The sequence below is a fragment of the Engystomops pustulosus genome, unplaced genomic scaffold (assembly GCF_040894005.1).
Source record: "Engystomops pustulosus unplaced genomic scaffold, aEngPut4.maternal MAT_SCAFFOLD_213, whole genome shotgun sequence".
NCBI classification, from domain to species: Eukaryota; Metazoa; Chordata; class Amphibia; order Anura; family Leptodactylidae; genus Engystomops; species Engystomops pustulosus.
Window position 1 is genome coordinate 59,180 of NW_027285093.1, and position 20,113 is coordinate 79,292.

A 20,113-nucleotide genomic window follows, 5' to 3' on the forward strand; every position below is an offset into this window, starting at 1 on the left:
AGTAGGAGGGGAAGTAATGACAGTACGAGGGGCAGTAATGACAGTATGGGGGCAGTAATGACAGTTTGGGGGCAGTAATGACAGTACGAGGGGCAGTAATGACACTATGGGGGGCAGTAATGACAGTAGGAGGGGAAGTAATGACAGTATGAGGGGTAGTAATGACAGTATGGGGGCAGTAATGACAGTATGAGGGGTAGTAATGACACTATGGGGGCAGTAATGACAGTATGAGGGGTAGTAATGACAGTATGGGGGCAGTAATGACAGTATGAGGGGCAGTAATGTTACTTTGGGGGCAGTAATGACAGTTTGGGGGCAGTAATGACAGTACGAGGGGCAGTAATGACACTATGGGGGGTAGTAATGACAGAATGAGGGGCAGTAAGTAACTGGTGGCATGCTGTTACACTATGGGGGCAGTAATGACAATATTGGGGGTAATAAGGCGCCATGTACACTGACAGCTGGGGGACTTTTCCCACACATAAGATGGCGGCGCACCGAGGGTCACGTGCCCTGCCCTGAGAATCTTCTAGGCGCAGCGGAGGCCCCGCCCTACCACGCCCCCCAGGCGGCGGACTGACAAATGAGCGCGCGGCTGTTGGGCGGCCCCGCACAGTGACGTGCTCGTGCTCGAGGCTCGGGGGCGCGCACACGCAGTAACAGTCGGAGAGAGGAGCGGGCAGAGGGGACGGCGGCCCCGCACTCACTCACCGCAAACACGGACTTCCTGTGGGATAAGAGGACCGGCCTGGCTGCGAGGACGGTGAGAGGAGGCCGCGGAGCGGCGCAGGGGGACGGCGGGAGGCCGGGGGAGGACGGCGGCTCCGAGCTGCAAGATGGCGGCAGCTGCTGAGGAGAAGGCACAAAATGGCCGCCGCTCCCAGAAGCCCCCGGGCAGCGCAGGGGCCCAGAGCTACTGGGGGGCCACATAGTGTATCCATAGGGGGCGCTGTATATAATATAACACATGAGGAGGGGCTGTATATAATATAACACATGGGGGGCTGTATATAATATAACACATGAGGGGCTGTATATAATATAACACATGGGGGGCTGTATATAATATAACACGGGGGAGGCTGTATATAATATAACACATGAGGGGCTGTATATAATATAACACATGGGGGGCTGTATATAATATAACACATGGGGGGCTGTATATAATATAACACATGGGGGGCTGTATATAATATAACACATGGGGGGCTGTATATAATATAACACATGAGGGGCTGTATATAATATAACACATGAGGGGCTGTATATAATATAACACATGGGGCGCTGTATATAATATAACACATGGGGGGCTGTATATAATATAACACATGGGGGGCTGTATATAATATAACACATGGGGGGCTGTATATAATATAACACATGGGGGGCTGTATATAATATAACACATGAGGGGCTGTATATAATATAACACATGGGGGGGCTGTATATAATATAACACAGGAGGGGCTGTATATAATATAACACATGGGGGGCTGTATATAATATAACACGGGGGGGGCTGTATATAATATAACACATGAGGGGCTGTATATAATATAACACATGAGGGGCTGTATATAATATAACACATGAGGGGCTGTATATAATATAACACATGGGGGGCTGTATATAATATAACACATGAGGGGCTGTATATAATATAACACATGAGGGGCTGTATATAATATAACACATGGGGGGCTGTATATAATATAACACATGGGGGGCTGTATATAATATAACACATGGGGGGCTGTATATAATATAACACATGAGGGGCTGTATATAATATAACACATGAGGGGGCTGTATATAATATAACACATGGGGGGCTGTATATAATATAACACATGGGGGGCTGTATATAATATAACACATGAGGGGCTGTATATAATATAACACATGGGGGGCTGTATATAATATAACACATGGGGGGCTGTATATAATATAACACATGGGGGGCTGTATATAATATAACACATGGGGGGCTGTATATAATATAACACATGGGGGGCTGTATATAATATAACACATGGGGGGCTGTATATAATATAACACATGAGGGGCTGTATATAATATAACACATGAGGGGCTGTATATAATATAACACATGAGGGGCTGTATATAATATAACACATGGGGGGCTGTATATAATATAACACATGGGGGGCTGTATATAATATAACACATGAGGGGGCTGTATATAATATAACACATGGGGGGCTGTATATAATATAACACATGGGGGGCTGTATATAATATAACACATGAGGGGCTGTATATAATATAACACATGGGGGGCTGTATATAATATAACACATGAGGAGCTGTATATAATATAACACATGAGGGGCTGTATATAATATAACACATGAGGGTCTGTATATAATATAACACATGAGGGGCTGTATATAATATAACACATGAGGGGCTGTATATAATATAACACGGGGGGGGGCTGTATATAATATAACACATGGGGGGCTGTATATAATATAACACATGGGGGGCTGTATATAATATAACACATGGGGAGGGGCTGTATATAGCACATAACACGGGAGGGGGGGCTGTATATAGCACATAACACGGGAGGGGGGGCTGTATATAGCACATAACACGGGAGGGGGGGCTGTATATAGCACATAACACGGGAGGGGGGGCTGTATATAGCACATAACACGGGAGGGGGGGCTGTATATAGCACATAACACGGGAGGGGGGGCTGTATATAGCACATAACACGGGAGGGGGGGCTGTATATAGCACATAACACGGGAGGGGGGGCTGTATATAGCACATAACACGGGAGGGGGGGCTGTATATAGCACATAACACGGGAGGGGGGGCTGTATATAGCACATAACACGGGAGGGGGGCTGTATATAGCACATAACACGGGAGGGGGGGCTGTATATAGCACATAACACGGGAGGGGGGGCTGTATATAGCACATAACACGGGAGGGGGGGCTGTATATAGCACATAACACGGGAGGGGGGGCTGTATATAGCACATAACACGGGAGGGGGGGCTGTATATAGCACATAACACGGGAGGGGGGGCTGTATATAGCACATAACACGGGAGGGGGGGCTGTATATAGCACATAACACGGGAGGGGGGGCTGTATATAGCACATAACACGGGAGGGGGGGCTGTATATAGCACATAACACGGGAGGGGGGGCTGTATATAGCACATAACACGGGAGGGGGGGCTGTATATAGCACATAACACGGGAGGGGGGGCTGTATATAGCACATAACACGGGAGGGGGGGCTGTATATAGCACATAACACGGGAGGGGGGGCTGTATATAGCACATAACACGGGAGGGGGGGCTGTATATAGCACATAACACGGGAGGGGGGGCTGTATATAGCACATAACACGGGAGGGGGGGCTGTATATAGCACATAACACGGGAGGGGGGGCTGTATATAGCACATAACACGGGAGGGGGGGCTGTATATAGCACATAACACGGGAGGGGGGGCTGTATATAGCACATAACACGGGAGGGGGGGCTGTATATAGCACATAACACGGGAGGGGGGGCTGTATATAGCACATAACACGGGAGGGGGGGCTGTATATAGCACATAACACGGGAGGGGGGGCTGTATATAGCACATAACACGGGAGGGGGGGCTGTATATAGCACATAACACGGGAGGGGGGGCTGTATATAGCACATAACACGGGAGGGGGGGCTGTATATAGCACATAACACGGGAGGGGGGGCTGTATATAGCACATAACACGGGAGGGGGGGCTGTATATAGCACATAACACGGGAGGGGGGGCTGTATATAGCACATAACACGGGAGGGGGGGCTGTATATAGCACATAACACGGGAGGGGGGGCTGTATATAGCACATAACACGGGAGGGGGGGCTGTATATAGCACATAACACGGGAGGGGGGGCTGTATATAGCACATAACACGGGAGGGGGGGCTGTATATAGCACATAACACGGGAGGGGGGGCTGTATATAGCACATAACACGGGAGGGGGGGCTGTATATAGCACATAACACGGGAGGGGGGGCTGTATATAGCACATAACACGGGGAGGGGGGGCTGTATATAGCACATAACACGGGGAGGGGGGGCTGTATATAGCACATAACACGGGGAGGGGGGGCTGTATATAGCACATAACACGGGGAGGGGGGGCTGTATATAGCACATAACACGGGGAGGGGGGGCTGTATATAGCACATAACACGGGGAGGGGGGGCTGTATATAGCACATAACACGGGGAGGGGGGGCTGTATATAGCACATAACACGGGGAGGGGGGGCTGTATATAGCACATAACACGGGGAGGGGGGGCTGTATATAGCACATAACACGGGGAGGGGGGGCTGTATATAGCACATAACACGGGGAGGGGGGGCTGTATATAGCACATAACACGGGGAGGGGGGGCTGTATATAGCACATAACACGGGGAGGGGGGGCTGTATATAGCACATAACACGGGGAGGGGGGGCTGTATATAGCACATAACACGGGGAGGGGGGGCTGTATATAGCACATAACACGGGGAGGGGGGGCTGTATATAGCACATAACACGGGGAGGGGGGGCTGTATATAGCACATAACACGGGGAGGGGGGGCTGTATATAGCACATAACACGGGGAGGGGGGGCTGTATATAGCACATAACACGGGGAGGGGGGGCTGTATATAGCACATAACACGGGGAGGGGGGGCTGTATATAGCACATAACACGGGGAGGGGGGGCTGTATATAGCACATAACACGGGGAGGGGGGGCTGTATATAGCACATAACACGGGGAGGGGGGGCTGTATATAGCACATAACACGGGGAGGGGGGGCTGTATATAGCACATAACACGGGGAGGGGGGGCTGTATATAGCACATAACACGGGGAGGGGGGGCTGTATATAGCACATAACACGGGGAGGGGGGGCTGTATATAGCACATAACACGGGGAGGGGGGGCTGTATATAGCACATAACACGGGGAGGGGGGGCTGTATATAGCACATAACACGGGGAGGGGGGGCTGTATATAGCACATAACACGGGGAGGGGGGGCTGTATATAGCACATAACACGGGGAGGGGGGGCTGTATATAGCACATAACACGGGGAGGGGGGGCTGTATATAGCACATAACACGGGGAGGGGGGGCTGTATATAGCACATAACACGGGGAGGGGGGGCTGTATATAGCACATAACACGGGGAGGGGGGGCTGTATATAGCACATAACACGGGGAGGGGGGGCTGTATATAGCACATAACACGGGGAGGGGGGGCTGTATATAGCACATAACACGGGGAGGGGGGGCTGTATATAGCACATAACACGGGGAGGGGGGGCTGTATATAGCACATAACACGGGGAGGGGGGGCTGTATATAGCACATAACACGGGGAGGGGGGGCTGTATATAGCACATAACACGGGGAGGGGGGGCTGTATATAGCACATAACACGGGGAGGGGGGGCTGTATATAGCACATAACACGGGGAGGGGGGGCTGTATATAGCACATAACACGGGGAGGGGGGGCTGTATATAGCACATAACACGGGGAGGGGGGGCTGTATATAGCACATAACACGGGGAGGGGGGGCTGTATATAGCACATAACACGGGGAGGGGGGGCTGTATATAGCACATAACACGGGGAGGGGGGGCTGTATATAGCACATAACACGGGGAGGGGGGGCTGTATATAGCACATAACACGGGGAGGGGGGGCTGTATATAGCACATAACACGGGGAGGGGGGGCTGTATATAGCACATAACACGGGGAGGGGGGGCTGTATATAGCACATAACACGGGGAGGGGGGGCTGTATATAGCACATAACACGGGGAGGGGGGGCTGTATATAGCACATAACACGGGGAGGGGGGGCTGTATATAGCACATAACACGGGGAGGGGGGGCTGTATATAGCACATAACACGGGGAGGGGGGGCTGTATATAGCACATAACACGGGGAGGGGGGGCTGTATATAGCACATAACACGGGGAGGGGGGGCTGTATATAGCACATAACACGGGGAGGGGGGGCTGTATATAGCACATAACACGGGGAGGGGGGGCTGTATATAGCACATAACACGGGGAGGGGGGGCTGTATATAGCACATAACACGGGGAGGGGGGGCTGTATATAGCACATAACACGGGGAGGGGGGGCTGTATATAGCACATAACACGGGGAGGGGGGGCTGTATATAGCACATAACACGGGGAGGGGGGGCTGTATATAGCACATAACACGGGGAGGGGGGGCTGTATATAGCACATAACACGGGGAGGGGGGGCTGTATATAGCACATAACACGGGGAGGGGGGGCTGTATATAGCACATAACACGGGGAGGGGGGGCTGTATATAGCACATAACACGGGGAGGGGGGGCTGTATATAGCACATAACACGGGGAGGGGGGGCTGTATATAGCACATAACACGGGGAGGGGGGGCTGTATATAGCACATAACACGGGGAGGGGGGGCTGTATATAGCACATAACACGGGGAGGGGGGGCTGTATATAGCACATAACACGGGGAGGGGGGGCTGTATATAGCACATAACACGGGGAGGGGGGGCTGTATATAGCACATAACACGGGGAGGGGGGGCTGTATATAGCACATAACACGGGGAGGGGGGGCTGTATATAGCACATAACACGGGGAGGGGGGGCTGTATATAGCACATAACACGGGGAGGGGGGGCTGTATATAGCACATAACACGGGGAGGGGGGGCTGTATATAGCACATAACACGGGGAGGGGGGGCTGTATATAGCACATAACACGGGGAGGGGGGGCTGTATATAGCACATAACACGGGGAGGGGGGGCTGTATATAGCACATAACACGGGGAGGGGGGGCTGTATATAGCACATAACACGGGGAGGGGGGGCTGTATATAGCACATAACACGGGGAGGGGGGGCTGTATATAGCACATAACACGGGGAGGGGGGGCTGTATATAGCACATAACACGGGGAGGGGGGGCTGTATATAGCACATAACACGGGGAGGGGGGGCTGTATATAGCACATAACACGGGGAGGGGGGGCTGTATATAGCACATAACACGGGGAGGGGGGGCTGTATATAGCACATAACACGGGGAGGGGGGGCTGTATATAGCACATAACACGGGGAGGGGGGGCTGTATATAGCACATAACACGGGGAGGGGGGGCTGTATATAGCACATAACACGGGGAGGGGGGGCTGTATATAGCACATAACACGGGGAGGGGGGGCTGTATATAGCACATAACACGGGGAGGGGGGGCTGTATATAGCACATAACACGGGGAGGGGGGGCTGTATATAGCACATAACACGGGGAGGGGGGGCTGTATATAGCACATAACACGGGGAGGGGGGGCTGTATATAGCACATAACACGGGGAGGGGGGGCTGTATATAGCACATAACACGGGGAGGGGGGGCTGTATATAGCACATAACACGGGGAGGGGGGGCTGTATATAGCACATAACACGGGGAGGGGGGGCTGTATATAGCACATAACACGGGGAGGGGGGGCTGTATATAGCACATAACACGGGGAGGGGGGGCTGTATATAGCACATAACACGGGGAGGGGGGGCTGTATATAGCACATAACACGGGGAGGGGGGGCTGTATATAGCACATAACACGGGGAGGGGGGGCTGTATATAGCACATAACACGGGGAGGGGGGGCTGTATATAGCACATAACACGGGGAGGGGGGGCTGTATATAGCACATAACACGGGGAGGGGGGGCTGTATATAGCACATAACACGGGGAGGGGGGGCTGTATATAGCACATAACACGGGGAGGGGGGGCTGTATATAGCACATAACACGGGGAGGGGGGGCTGTATATAGCACATAACACGGGGAGGGGGGGCTGTATATAGCACATAACACGGGGAGGGGGGGCTGTATATAGCACATAACACGGGGAGGGGGGGCTGTATATAGCACATAACACGGGGAGGGGGGGCTGTATATAGCACATAACACGGGGAGGGGGGGCTGTATATAGCACATAACACGGGGAGGGGGGGCTGTATATAGCACATAACACGGGGAGGGGGGGCTGTATATAGCACATAACACGGGGAGGGGGGGCTGTATATAGCACATAACACGGGGAGGGGGGGCTGTATATAGCACATAACACGGGGAGGGGGGGCTGTATATAGCACATAACACGGGGAGGGGGGGCTGTATATAGCACATAACACGGGGAGGGGGGGCTGTATATAGCACATAACACGGGGAGGGGGGGCTGTATATAGCACATAACACGGGGAGGGGGGGCTGTATATAGCACATAACACGGGGAGGGGGGGCTGTATATAGCACATAACACGGGGAGGGGGGGCTGTATATAGCACATAACACGGGGAGGGGGGGCTGTATATAGCACATAACACGGGGAGGGGGGGCTGTATATAGCACATAACACGGGGAGGGGGGGCTGTATATAGCACATAACACGGGGAGGGGGGGCTGTATATAGCACATAACACGGGGAGGGGGGGCTGTATATAGCACATAACACGGGGAGGGGGGGCTGTATATAGCACATAACACGGGGAGGGGGGGCTGTATATAGCACATAACACGGGGAGGGGGGGCTGTATATAGCACATAACACGGGGAGGGGGGGCTGTATATAGCACATAACACGGGGAGGGGGGGCTGTATATAGCACATAACACGGGGAGGGGGGGCTGTATATAGCACATAACACGGGGAGGGGGGGCTGTATATAGCACATAACACGGGGAGGGGGGGCTGTATATAGCACATAACACGGGGAGGGGGGGCTGTATATAGCACATAACACGGGGAGGGGGGGCTGTATATAGCACATAACACGGGGAGGGGGGCTGTATATAGCACATAACACGGGGAGGGGGGGCTGTATATAGCACATAACACGGGGAGGGGGGGCTGTATATAGCACATAACACGGGGAGGGGGGGCTGTATATAGCACATAACACGGGGAGGGGGGGCTGTATATAGCACATAACACGGGGAGGGGGGGCTGTATATAGCACATAACACGGGGAGGGGGGGCTGTATATAGCACATAACACGGGGAGGGGGGGCTGTATATAGCACATAACACGGGGAGGGGGGGCTGTATATAGCACATAACACGGGGAGGGGGGGCTGTATATAGCACATAACACGGGGAGGGGGGGCTGTATATAGCACATAACACGGGGAGGGGGGGCTGTATATAGCACATAACACGGGGAGGGGGGGCTGTATATAGCACATAACACGGGGAGGGGGGGCTGTATATAGCACATAACACGGGGAGGGGGGGCTGTATATAGCACATAACACGGGGAGGGGGGGCTGTATATAGCACATAACACGGGGAGGGGGGGCTGTATATAGCACATAACACGGGGAGGGGGGGCTGTATATAGCACATAACACGGGGAGGGGGGGCTGTATATAGCACATAACACGGGGAGGGGGGGCTGTATATAGCACATAACACGGGGAGGGGGGGCTGTATATAGCACATAACACGGGGAGGGGGGGCTGTATATAGCACATAACACGGGGAGGGGGGGCTGTATATAGCACATAACACGGGGAGGGGGGGCTGTATATAGCACATAACACGGGGAGGGGGGGCTGTATATAGCACATAACACGGGGAGGGGGGGCTGTATATAGCACATAACACGGGAGGGGGGGGCTGTATATAGCACATAACACGGGGAGGGGGGGGCTGTATATAGCACATAACACGGGAGGGGGGGGCTGTATATAGCACATAACACGGGAGGGGGGGGCTGTATATAGCACATAACACGGGAGGGGGGGGCTGTATATAGCACATAACACGGGAGGGGGGGGCTGTATATAGCACATAACACGGGAGGGGGGGGCTGTATATAGCACATAACACGGGAGGGGGGGCTGTATATAGCACATAACACGGGAGGGGGGGGCTGTATATAGCACATAACACGGGAGGGGGGGGCTGTATATAGCACATAACACGGGAGGGGGGGGCTGTATATAGCACATAACACGGGAGGGGGGGGCTGTATATAGCACATAACACGGGAGGGGGGGGCTGTATATAGCACATAACACGGGAGGGGGGGGCTGTATATAGCACATAACACGGGAGGGGGGGGCTGTATATAGCACATAACACGGGAGGGGGGGGCTGTATATAGCACATAACACGGGAGGGGGGGGCTGTATATAGCACATAACACGGGAGGGGGGGGCTGTATATAGCACATAACACGGGAGGGGGGGGCTGTATATAGCACATAACACGGGAGGGGGGGGCTGTATATAGCACATAACACGGGAGGGGGGGGCTGTATATAGCACATAACACGGGAGGGGGGGGCTGTATATAGCACATAACACGGGAGGGGGGGGCTGTATATAGCACATAACACGGGAGGGGGGGGCTGTATATAGCACATAACACGGGAGGGGGGGGCTGTATATAGCACATAACACGGGAGGGGGGGGCTGTATATAGCACATAACACGGGAGGGGGGGGCTGTATATAGCACATAACACGGGAGGGGGGGGCTGTATATAGCACATAACACGGGAGGGGGGGGCTGTATATAGCACATAACACGGGAGGGGGGGGCTGTATATAGCACATAACACGGGAGGGGGGGGCTGTATATAGCACATAACACGGGAGGGGGGGGCTGTATATAGCACATAACACGGGAGGGGGGGGCTGTATATAGCACATAACACGGGAGGGGGGGCTGTATATAGCACATAACACGGGAGGGGGGGCTGTATATAGCACATAACACGGGAGGGGGGGGCTGTATATAGCACATAACACGGGAGGGGGGGGCTGTATATAGCACATAACACGGGAGGGGGGGGCTGTATATAGCACATAACACGGGAGGGGGGGGCTGTATATAGCACATAACACGGGAGGGGGGGGCTGTATATAGCACATAACACGGGAGGGGGGGGCTGTATATAGCACATAACACGGGAGGGGGGGGCTGTATATAGCACATAACACGGGAGGGGGGGGCTGTATATAGCACATAACACGGGAGGGGGGGGCTGTATATAGCACATAACACGGGAGGGGGGGGCTGTATATAGCACATAACACGGGAGGGGGGGGCTGTATATAGCACATAACACGGGAGGGGGGGGCTGTATATAGCACATAACACGGGAGGGGGGGGCTGTATATAGCACATAACACGGGAGGGGGGGGCTGTATATAGCACATAACACGGGAGGGGGGGGCTGTATATAGCACATAACACGGGAGGGGGGGGCTGTATATAGCACATAACACGGGAGGGGGGGGCTGTATATAGCACATAACACGGGAGGGGGGGGCTGTATATAGCACATAACACGGGAGGGGGGGGCTGTATATAGCACATAACACGGGAGGGGGGGGCTGTATATAGCACATAACACGGGAGGGGGGGGCTGTATATAGCACATAACACGGGAGGGGGGGGCTGTATATAGCACATAACACGGGAGGGGGGGGCTGTATATAGCACATAACACGGGAGGGGGGGGCTGTATATAGCACATAACACGGGAGGGGGGGGCTGTATATAGCACATAACACGGGGAGGGGGGGGCTGTATATAGCACATAACACGGGGAGGGGGGGGCTGTATATAGCACATAACACGGGGAGGGGGGGGCTGTATATAGCACATAACACGGGGAGGGGGGGGCTGTATATAGCACATAACACGGGGAGGGGGGGGCTGTATATAGCACATAACACGGGGAGGGGGGGGCTGTATATAGCACATAACACGGGGAGGGGGGGGCTGTATATAGCACATAACACGGGGAGGGGGGGGCTGTATATAGCACATAACACGGGGAGGGGGGGGCTGTATATAGCACATAACACGGGGAGGGGGGGGCTGTATATAGCACATAACACGGGGAGGGGGGGGCTGTATATAGCACATAACACGGGGAGGGGGGGGCTGTATATAGCACATAACACGGGGAGGGGGGGGCTGTATATAGCACATAACACGGGGAGGGGGGGGCTGTATATAGCACATAACACGGGAGGGGGGGGCTGTATATAGCACATAACACGGGAGGGGGGGGCTGTATATAGCACATAACACGGGAGGGGGGGGCTGTATATAGCACATAACACGGGAGGGGGGGGCTGTATATAGCACATAACACGGGGAGGGGGGGGCTGTATATAGCACATAACACGGGGAGGGGGGGGCTGTATATAGCACATAACACGGGGAGGGGGGGGCTGTATATAGCACATAACACGGGAGGGGGGGGCTGTATATAGCACATAACACGGGGAGGGGGGGGCTGTATATAGCACATAACACGGGGAGGGGGGGGCTGTATATAGCACATAACACGGGGAGGGGGGGGCTGTATATAGCACATAACACGGGAGGGGGGGGCTGTATATAGCACATAACACGGGAGGGGGGGGCTGTATATAGCACATAACACGGGAGGGGGGGGCTGTATATAGCACATAACACGGGAGGGGGGGGCTGTATATAGCACATAACACGGGAGGGGGGGGCTGTATATAGCACATAACACGGGAGGGGGGGGCTGTATATAGCACATAACACGGGAGGGGGGGGCTGTATATAGCACATAACACGGGAGGGGGGGGCTGTATATAGCACATAACACGGGAGGGGGGGGCTGTATATAGCACATAACACGGGAGGGGGGGGCTGTATATAGCACATAACACGGGAGGGGGGGGCTGTATATAGCACATAACACGGGAGGGGGGGGCTGTATATAGCACATAACACGGGAGGGGGGGGCTGTATATAGCACATAACACGGGAGGGGGGGGCTGTATATAGCACATAACACGGGAGGGGGGGGCTGTATATAGCACATAACACGGGGAGGGGGGGGCTGTATATAGCACATAACACGGGGAGGGGGGGGCTGTATATAGCACATAACACGGGGAGGGGGGGCTGTATATAGCACATAACACGGGGAGGGGGGGCTGTATATAGCACATAACACGGGGAGGGGGGGGCTGTATATAGCACATAACACGGGGAGGGGGGGGCTGTATATAGCACATAACACGGGGAGGGGGGGGCTGTATATAGCACATAACACGGGGAGGGGGGGGCTGTATATAGCACATAACACGGGGAGGGGGGGGCTGTATATAGCACATAACACGGGGAGGGGGGGGCACTGACCCCCGACAAGGGCACAATACACCGTGACCCAGGCAGCCGCTGTCACCGGGGCACTGACCCCTGACAAGGGCACAATACACCGTGTCCCAGGCAGTGTGTCACCGGGGCACTGACCCCAGACAAGGGCACAATACACCGTGACCCAGGCAGTGTGTCACCGGGGCACTGACCCCAGACAAGGGCACAATACACCGTGACCCAGGCAGCCGCTGTCACCGGGGCACTGACCCCAGACAAGGGCAAATCCACCGTGACCCAGGCAGTATGTCACCTTCTAGACCTGATGATCTCCCCCTCTGCAGGTGATGCCATTCAACATCTCGGGGTCACCTGCGGCATCTGGCAGGCCTCTTCCTATAGCAGGGGGTCAGTGACTTGTGGTGTGGTATTGTGGGCCTGCGTTCTGCCTTCCTGAGTGTAGCCAAGACTGTAGCCAGAGCATGTGTATCCCACCCGCGGGTGCTGCTGCAGATCAGGAGACCTCTGCCGCAGGTGACTGCTCCTCTGTGCGGCCCGATACCATCATGCAGAAAGGCCTCGGTTCTGCTCTCGTTGTGAGGTATGAGAGTTACTGGGCTGATAGACAGATCCAGTCAGACCCAGAAGCTAGCTGGTTATAGGGGAGGATGTGGGGCGTGCATCAGACAGCTGTTCATGGGGTGTGTGGTAGAGCCGCTGGTGACTGGTCCTGTAACCCCCCAGATGCCGCACTCCAGACGGTACCGTTCTTCCGAGAGGGGCAGCAGAGGGAGCTACCATGAACGCTACAGAAGCCGCAAGCATCGGCGACGAAGAAGCAGGTCGAGGTCGAGCAGCAGCGACAGAGGACGAGACCGGCGCTACAGACACGGAGACAGTTACCACGAGAGGTCCCGCAGGTGAGTGTCGGGATGTGGGTCCTGCACGCGCCTCATCTACAGGATTGTGGTGACACCGGCTCTTCTTCTCCAGCTACGAAGCGCGATCATCAGACAGACGCGCCTATGACCACCGCCGATACTGCGACAACTACAGAAGGAATGGCTACAGCCGGGAGAGGGGAGACGTCTACTACGAGGCAGAATACCGTCACTCCTACGACTACCGGCGATCCCGAGACGACAGCTACCGGAGCTGCAAGAGCACCCGGCGCAAGCAGAAGCGCAGGAAGCGTAGGACAAGGTCTTATAGCCAGTCCTCATCGGTGAGTGTCCCCTGCAGCTCGCCCCCGTACCTTCCCTATTTCTTTGTTAGAACAAGACGTGGGTAAGTGTTCCCCTCCCCCAGGCTGTGTAGATGTGGGCTAGTCATGTAGAGGGTTAGTAGTCGCTTGTAGATGCTGCACTAGTGTCTCTCCTGAAGGCGGCAGAGGTCCTGCCAGTACAACGTGCATGTATGGAGATAGCAGCAGAGATCAGACATGTGGCTCCCGTCAGGCCCCATCCTGAGCTACTGGAGGGAGGGATACCTGTAACATGTACATATACGGGGTTGTAGTCGAGGACGTCAGGTGGGGGGAGGGCTTGTCATGTAGAGTAACTCCAGGACTTGTTGACCTCTTTGTTACTTTGTGCTCCTGTTTTTCCTGCTTTTGCTACAATTAAGACGATTAGCAGAATGTTTTTTTTTTGTTTTCTGATTTCTTTTATTTCTGAGTTAGTGTATTTGTATCTTGACCTGTTCCCTTGCAATATCCCTATCGTTATATATTCCTATGTGCCGTATGAATTGGCTGGGAATCTACTGCACACCCTCCTACCTCAAACTACAATGTGAATTTCCAAACCAACCAACCTATGTGCCGCTGGTTTGAAAATCTGATTGGCTGGTGAATGGTGGTGTTTTGCCGGGAAATGACGGGCCCCGTCACAACAGAGGAGTCGCCAGAGCAGCAGGCAGGCCAAGAGTGTGGAAGACGACGTGGAGGGTCACCTGATCTATCGCAGCGGCGACTGGCTACAAGAAAGATGTACAGCCAAATCGTAACATAATTTAGCTCTCTAGTTCTAAGCTCCCCCTCCCCAGAGACGCTGCAGACCTGTCTGTCTCTTTGTGTTGATTTGATTTTTATTTTAAAGACACGGAGCAGCCCCCTCCTCCTATTCCTCCTTTATTGTCACTAAGCTCCCATGTTACATAGTGTTATGGGGCAGGAAGTTAGAGTAACTCTCATACTACGCCCAGCCTGACCTACTGCCTCTCGCTGTCCTCCAGCGCCCCTCACCCGCTCTCTCTGCTTGCCCTTACAGATGAGATTATTAGTACCCTGGGGGAAGGGACGTTTGGCCGAGTCGTGCAGTGTGTAGACCACCGCAGGTGAGTGCTGGGATCAGGCCTCGCTCAGGGGGTCTCGGGGGGCCGCGCTCTGACCAGCTCCCGTTATGTCCCTGCAGGGGAGGAGCCAGAGTGGCTTTAAAAATCATCAAAAACGTGGAAAAGTACAAGGAGGCGGCGCGTCTGGAGATAAATGTCCTGGAGAAGATCAATGAGAAGGACCCGGATAATAAGCAGTAAGTGCGCCCCCTGCAGGGGCTTCCTCCAGTGCAATGGTGGGTGCAGAGCTGTGACCCGTCCTGTGCTCTCTGCAGCCTCTGCGTCCGCATGTTTGACTGGTTCGACTATCACGGACACATGTGCATCTCCTTTGAGCTTCTGGGTCTCAGCACCTTCGACTTCCTCAAGGAAAACAATTACCATCCCTACCCCATCCACCAAGTGCGACACATGGCGTACCAAGTGTGCCACGCGGTGAAGTGTAAGTGCTGGTGTGGGGGAGGGTCCCGCCAGGTTGGGGATGGGATGGTAACCGGCTGCTCCTCTTCCACAGTTCTCCATGACAATAAGCTGACCCACACGGACCTGAAGCCCGAGAATATTCTCTTTGTCAACTCGGACTTTGAGCTGACGTACAACATGGACAAGGTGGGTGCGCGCTGTGTGTGACGTGCTGGGGGTCTCGGGTGTCATCAGCCTGTGCCTAATGCTTGTTATTATCCCTGTGAAGAGAGATGAAAGGTGCGTAAAGAACACAGATATTCGGGTGGTGGACTTTGGCAGTGCCACCTTTGACCACGAGCACCACAGTACCATCGTGTCCACACGGCACTACCGCGCCCCGGAGGTGATCTTGGGTAAGTCGCTGTTTTGTTGGATTTTGAGGCTGAGTTAATGGCTGTCACTGACGACCTCCTCTGCCCGTAGAGCTGGGATGGAGTCAGCCGTGTGATGTCTGGAGTATTGGATGCATCGTCTTCGAGTATTATGTGGGCTTCACCCTCTTCCAGGTGAGAAGGGTAGTGGGCTGCAGGCCTGGGGGGCACATGGGGTAAACTTAATGCCCCGTTCAGACTTTCATGGGTGGTGAGTGGCACCCAATAAATTCCCTGCCAGCTCCTTCACCAGCCCAGGTGACCTGCATCCAGGCAGAGAATACAGGATTGTGATGAGCAGCCGAGGATATATATGGGTATTGGTTTAGAGCGGGAAACTCCCTAAACCTCAGAGCGATCAGAACTTGGTAGAAGGCCGCAGGTGCCATTGGCTGTGTCTTCCCTCCCCCCATCATGTTGTGTGATCTCCCTGCTCCACTGTCCTGTTATCGGGTGAGATAATGTGCTTTATCCTCCTGTCACTCTCAGACACACGATAACCGCGAGCACTTGGCTATGATGGAGAGGATTCTGGGCCCCGTCCCCTCCAGGATGATCAGGAAGACGAGGTAAGTGTATGGGGGTCCTGTCTGGAGGTCCTGCCTGGTGCTTCCCCTAGGCCGGGGTCACAGCCTTACTCAATGTCTCTGTACAGGAAGCAGAAATACTTCTATCACAGCCGCCTGGACTGGGACGAGGGCACGTCAGCGGGACGATACGTACGGGACAACTGCAAGCCCCTGAGGGTAAGGAGCAGCCGTGCGGCGGGGGGATCCATGGGCCTGGGGCTGTATAGTGTCACTGACCTCTCCCCTTCCCGCAGAGGTACATGTTGTCTGACTCCGAGGAGCACCACCAGCTGTTCGACCTCATCGAAGCCATGTTGGAGTATGAACCGTCCAAGCGCTTGACGCTGTCCCAGGCTGTGAAGCACCCGTTCTTCAGCCCGCTAAAGAGCGACCATGTGTCCAAGCACTGGGATATGGGCAGGGACATCAGCCGATGAGACCCCCTCATGGGACCCCCAGTGCTTTCTCCTATTGCCATGAGCTGAACACTTGTCACCTGCTCCATCTGTTGATATGTGAAATAGTCTATAAATATATATATATTGTGTAAAGGGGCGAGCGCCGCGCCTGCCATGTACATAGAAGTGGCTGCCCCCTGGTGGTGGGTGGGTTACACTGCGCCTGTACAGTTGTCTTATAATTTATGATGTCAGTGTTACGGGCGGGCGGTGCGCTGCATCTCCACTGGTTTTATATAAAATGTTTTGTACAGTGATTTGTGAGAAATAAAACACAAGCTATTTGTACGTGACGCCGTGCTGGATAGTGTGACGAGCCCGGGGATGGACTGCGTCTTGTAGCATAAGCATCTCATTGAGGGGACAGAAGGCTGAGCTCTGCAGGCAGTTCTCTCTTCATCCTCGTGTCTATTACTAATTACTTGAAACTCCAAGTAAGTCAATAATAAGTCTCTGCCCCCTGGAAGAGAGAAGTGTTGAGTAGTCACCTCATGGTGATGTGTGACCTATCGGTTCTGGGGAAGGGCCCACTCGATCTTTTATATGAAAGTCTCTGCGCTAGCTCAGACGAGAGAATTGCCTGTAAAGTTTAGAGATGCAAAGGAGAGAGAACTATCCATACAGCCTAGACGCCATGGAGAGCTCAAGGGGAGGGGAGAACTGCCTGTAGAGCCCAAAGAAACGAGGGGAAGGAACTGCCTGTACAGCTCAGACCGGAGGAGAGCTAATGTAGAGAGAGCTGGCTGTAGAGCTCCGAGACTTGAGGATAACTGTCTATTTTAGCAGCAGATATAGCTGTGTAGTGTGGTGATAGCCTATGGAGGATGGGAATGCAAGTACGAGCTGTGTAGTGTGATTATAGTCTGTGGAGGATGGCCTGGATAGCCTGCTGGTGACGGCAGGGGGCTCCAAGAAGAGTCTGGATGCTTTTTCCCTTAGGAGGATGACCCCTTGACCTCTGTGGGGACAGGAAGCAAGACCCCACCCCGGCATACGCACTCCACTGTCTTCCTACACAGGGCAGGGAGCAGAGATGGGGCTCTCCCCAGGTGGGGGGAGTACTGATGATGCAGGCACGGGTCCGACCCTTACCCTGCCAGTCTTGGGCATCGCCTTGATGTGTCGCGCGTCCTCCCTGGTTCCATTGGGGACTGTTGGCCCGACTCTACCCCCGACTCCGCAGATCCAGGGTACCCGGAAGTCGGGGGCGCACGTGGTGGCTCCGATCACATGCTCCGACGCCTCTACTGAGAACTTCCAGTCACACCGGAAGTGACGTTGGGGTTACCAAGAGGTTGGAGCACACGTGGTGCCTCCAGTCACGTGCTCCAGCGACTGGATTGGATGTCGCACCGGAAGTGACATAACGGGGCTCGGCGGCGCCAAATTTAAAAGTTTGGTTGCAGATAGTCACTCTGACTCTGAGGTCTACATCGCCTACTGTTATACCGATAAGGTACTGTGCACCATACTCGTGTGTACTTAATACTGCATTATATTGTCCTGCTGTATGCGAATAAGTTATAATTTATAGGTGCCTATCTTTCCTAGCGAGATCCTTGCCATGGAGTCTTCTGTATCAGAATGCCCCCTGTGAGTGTCCTATAGATTTAAAGGGGTAGGGGCTCTATTTCAAATATGAGTTTATAGGGGATATATACAAAGTTATCACTTTCTCTTGACAGGAGCCGAAAGAGAAAAGAGAGTAAAGATCCTTCTAAAGAAGGGAAGAGATCTGCCTATTGTAAGTGCAACATGTGCAATACAAAGCTCAGCTATACTCAGTGTGCAAGGGTGGTCTGGCTAACCATCTGAGAGAAGAGAGAACAGGATTCATGGAGGAGATGCGCGCCTTCATTAAAGGGGAGGTCCAGACTAACGTAGGCACCTCCATAGCCTCTGTTAGTCTTCTGGGTCCCCCACCCAAAAGGGCCCTAACATGCGCCTCAGAATCAGACCCTGACTCCGAGGACTATTCTTTATTTAAGGACTCTTTAGATATGGATCCATCCACTTCAAAGATGGAATCCAGATACCTGTTTTCCTCTGAGGATTTAGACCAATTGCTTAAGGCTATTCGTGATACCGTAAAGATTGAGGAAGTGAAGGAAGCTGGATCCATTCAGGATGAACTGTTTGGCATCATTAGATCTCAGTAAAAGACTGTTCCCCATCAACAATACTCTCAAACAACTTATTCAGGAAGAGTGGAGAGATCCCGAAAGGATAATTTCTGTATCTAAGGAGTTCAGGACTCGTTTATTATTTGACGAAAGCGACACGAAGTTCTGCAATTCCCCGCCCAAGGTTGATGTCCAGGTGACAAAGCGCACTGACCTGCCCTTTGAGGACTCTATCCAGCTACAAGACCCCATGGATAGGAAAGCTGACTGTTTGCTTAAAAAGGTCTGGGAGTCTACTATGCTTAACCTAAAAGCTAATGTAGCCACTACCTCGGTGGCCCGTACTATGTGTTTCTGGTTATCAGAGCTGGAAAATCATATTCGGGAAGGCACCCCTAGAAAGCTCCTGTTAGATTATTCCAACATTAAAGTCTGCTACTGCCCTTATTGCCGATGCATCTGGTGAATCAGTCAAGTTTTCGGCTAAAGAGGGTACTTTATCTATTGCGACCAGGAGAGCTCTATGGCTAAGACAATGGAGTGGTGATTT

General features: G+C 53.6%; 1 protein-coding gene across 1 annotated transcript; it reads left to right on the forward strand.

Annotated features, from left to right (window-relative positions):
* The first annotated feature begins 608 nt into the window (after positions 1–608).
* On the forward strand, positions 609–17,728 carry CLK2 (CDC like kinase 2). Its single transcript, XM_072132049.1, has 13 exons — positions 609–769; positions 13,988–14,163; positions 14,237–14,468; positions 15,140–15,233; positions 15,514–15,580; positions 15,658–15,774; positions 15,853–16,019; positions 16,092–16,186; positions 16,269–16,395; positions 16,466–16,548; positions 16,903–16,982; positions 17,069–17,159; positions 17,237–17,728. The coding sequence occupies exons 2-13, from the start codon at positions 13,988–13,990 to the stop codon at positions 17,417–17,419; spliced, it is 1,512 nt and encodes a 503-aa protein (XP_071988150.1). The 5' UTR covers positions 609–769; the 3' UTR covers positions 17,420–17,728.
* Positions 17,729–20,113: the final 2,385 nt, after the last annotated feature.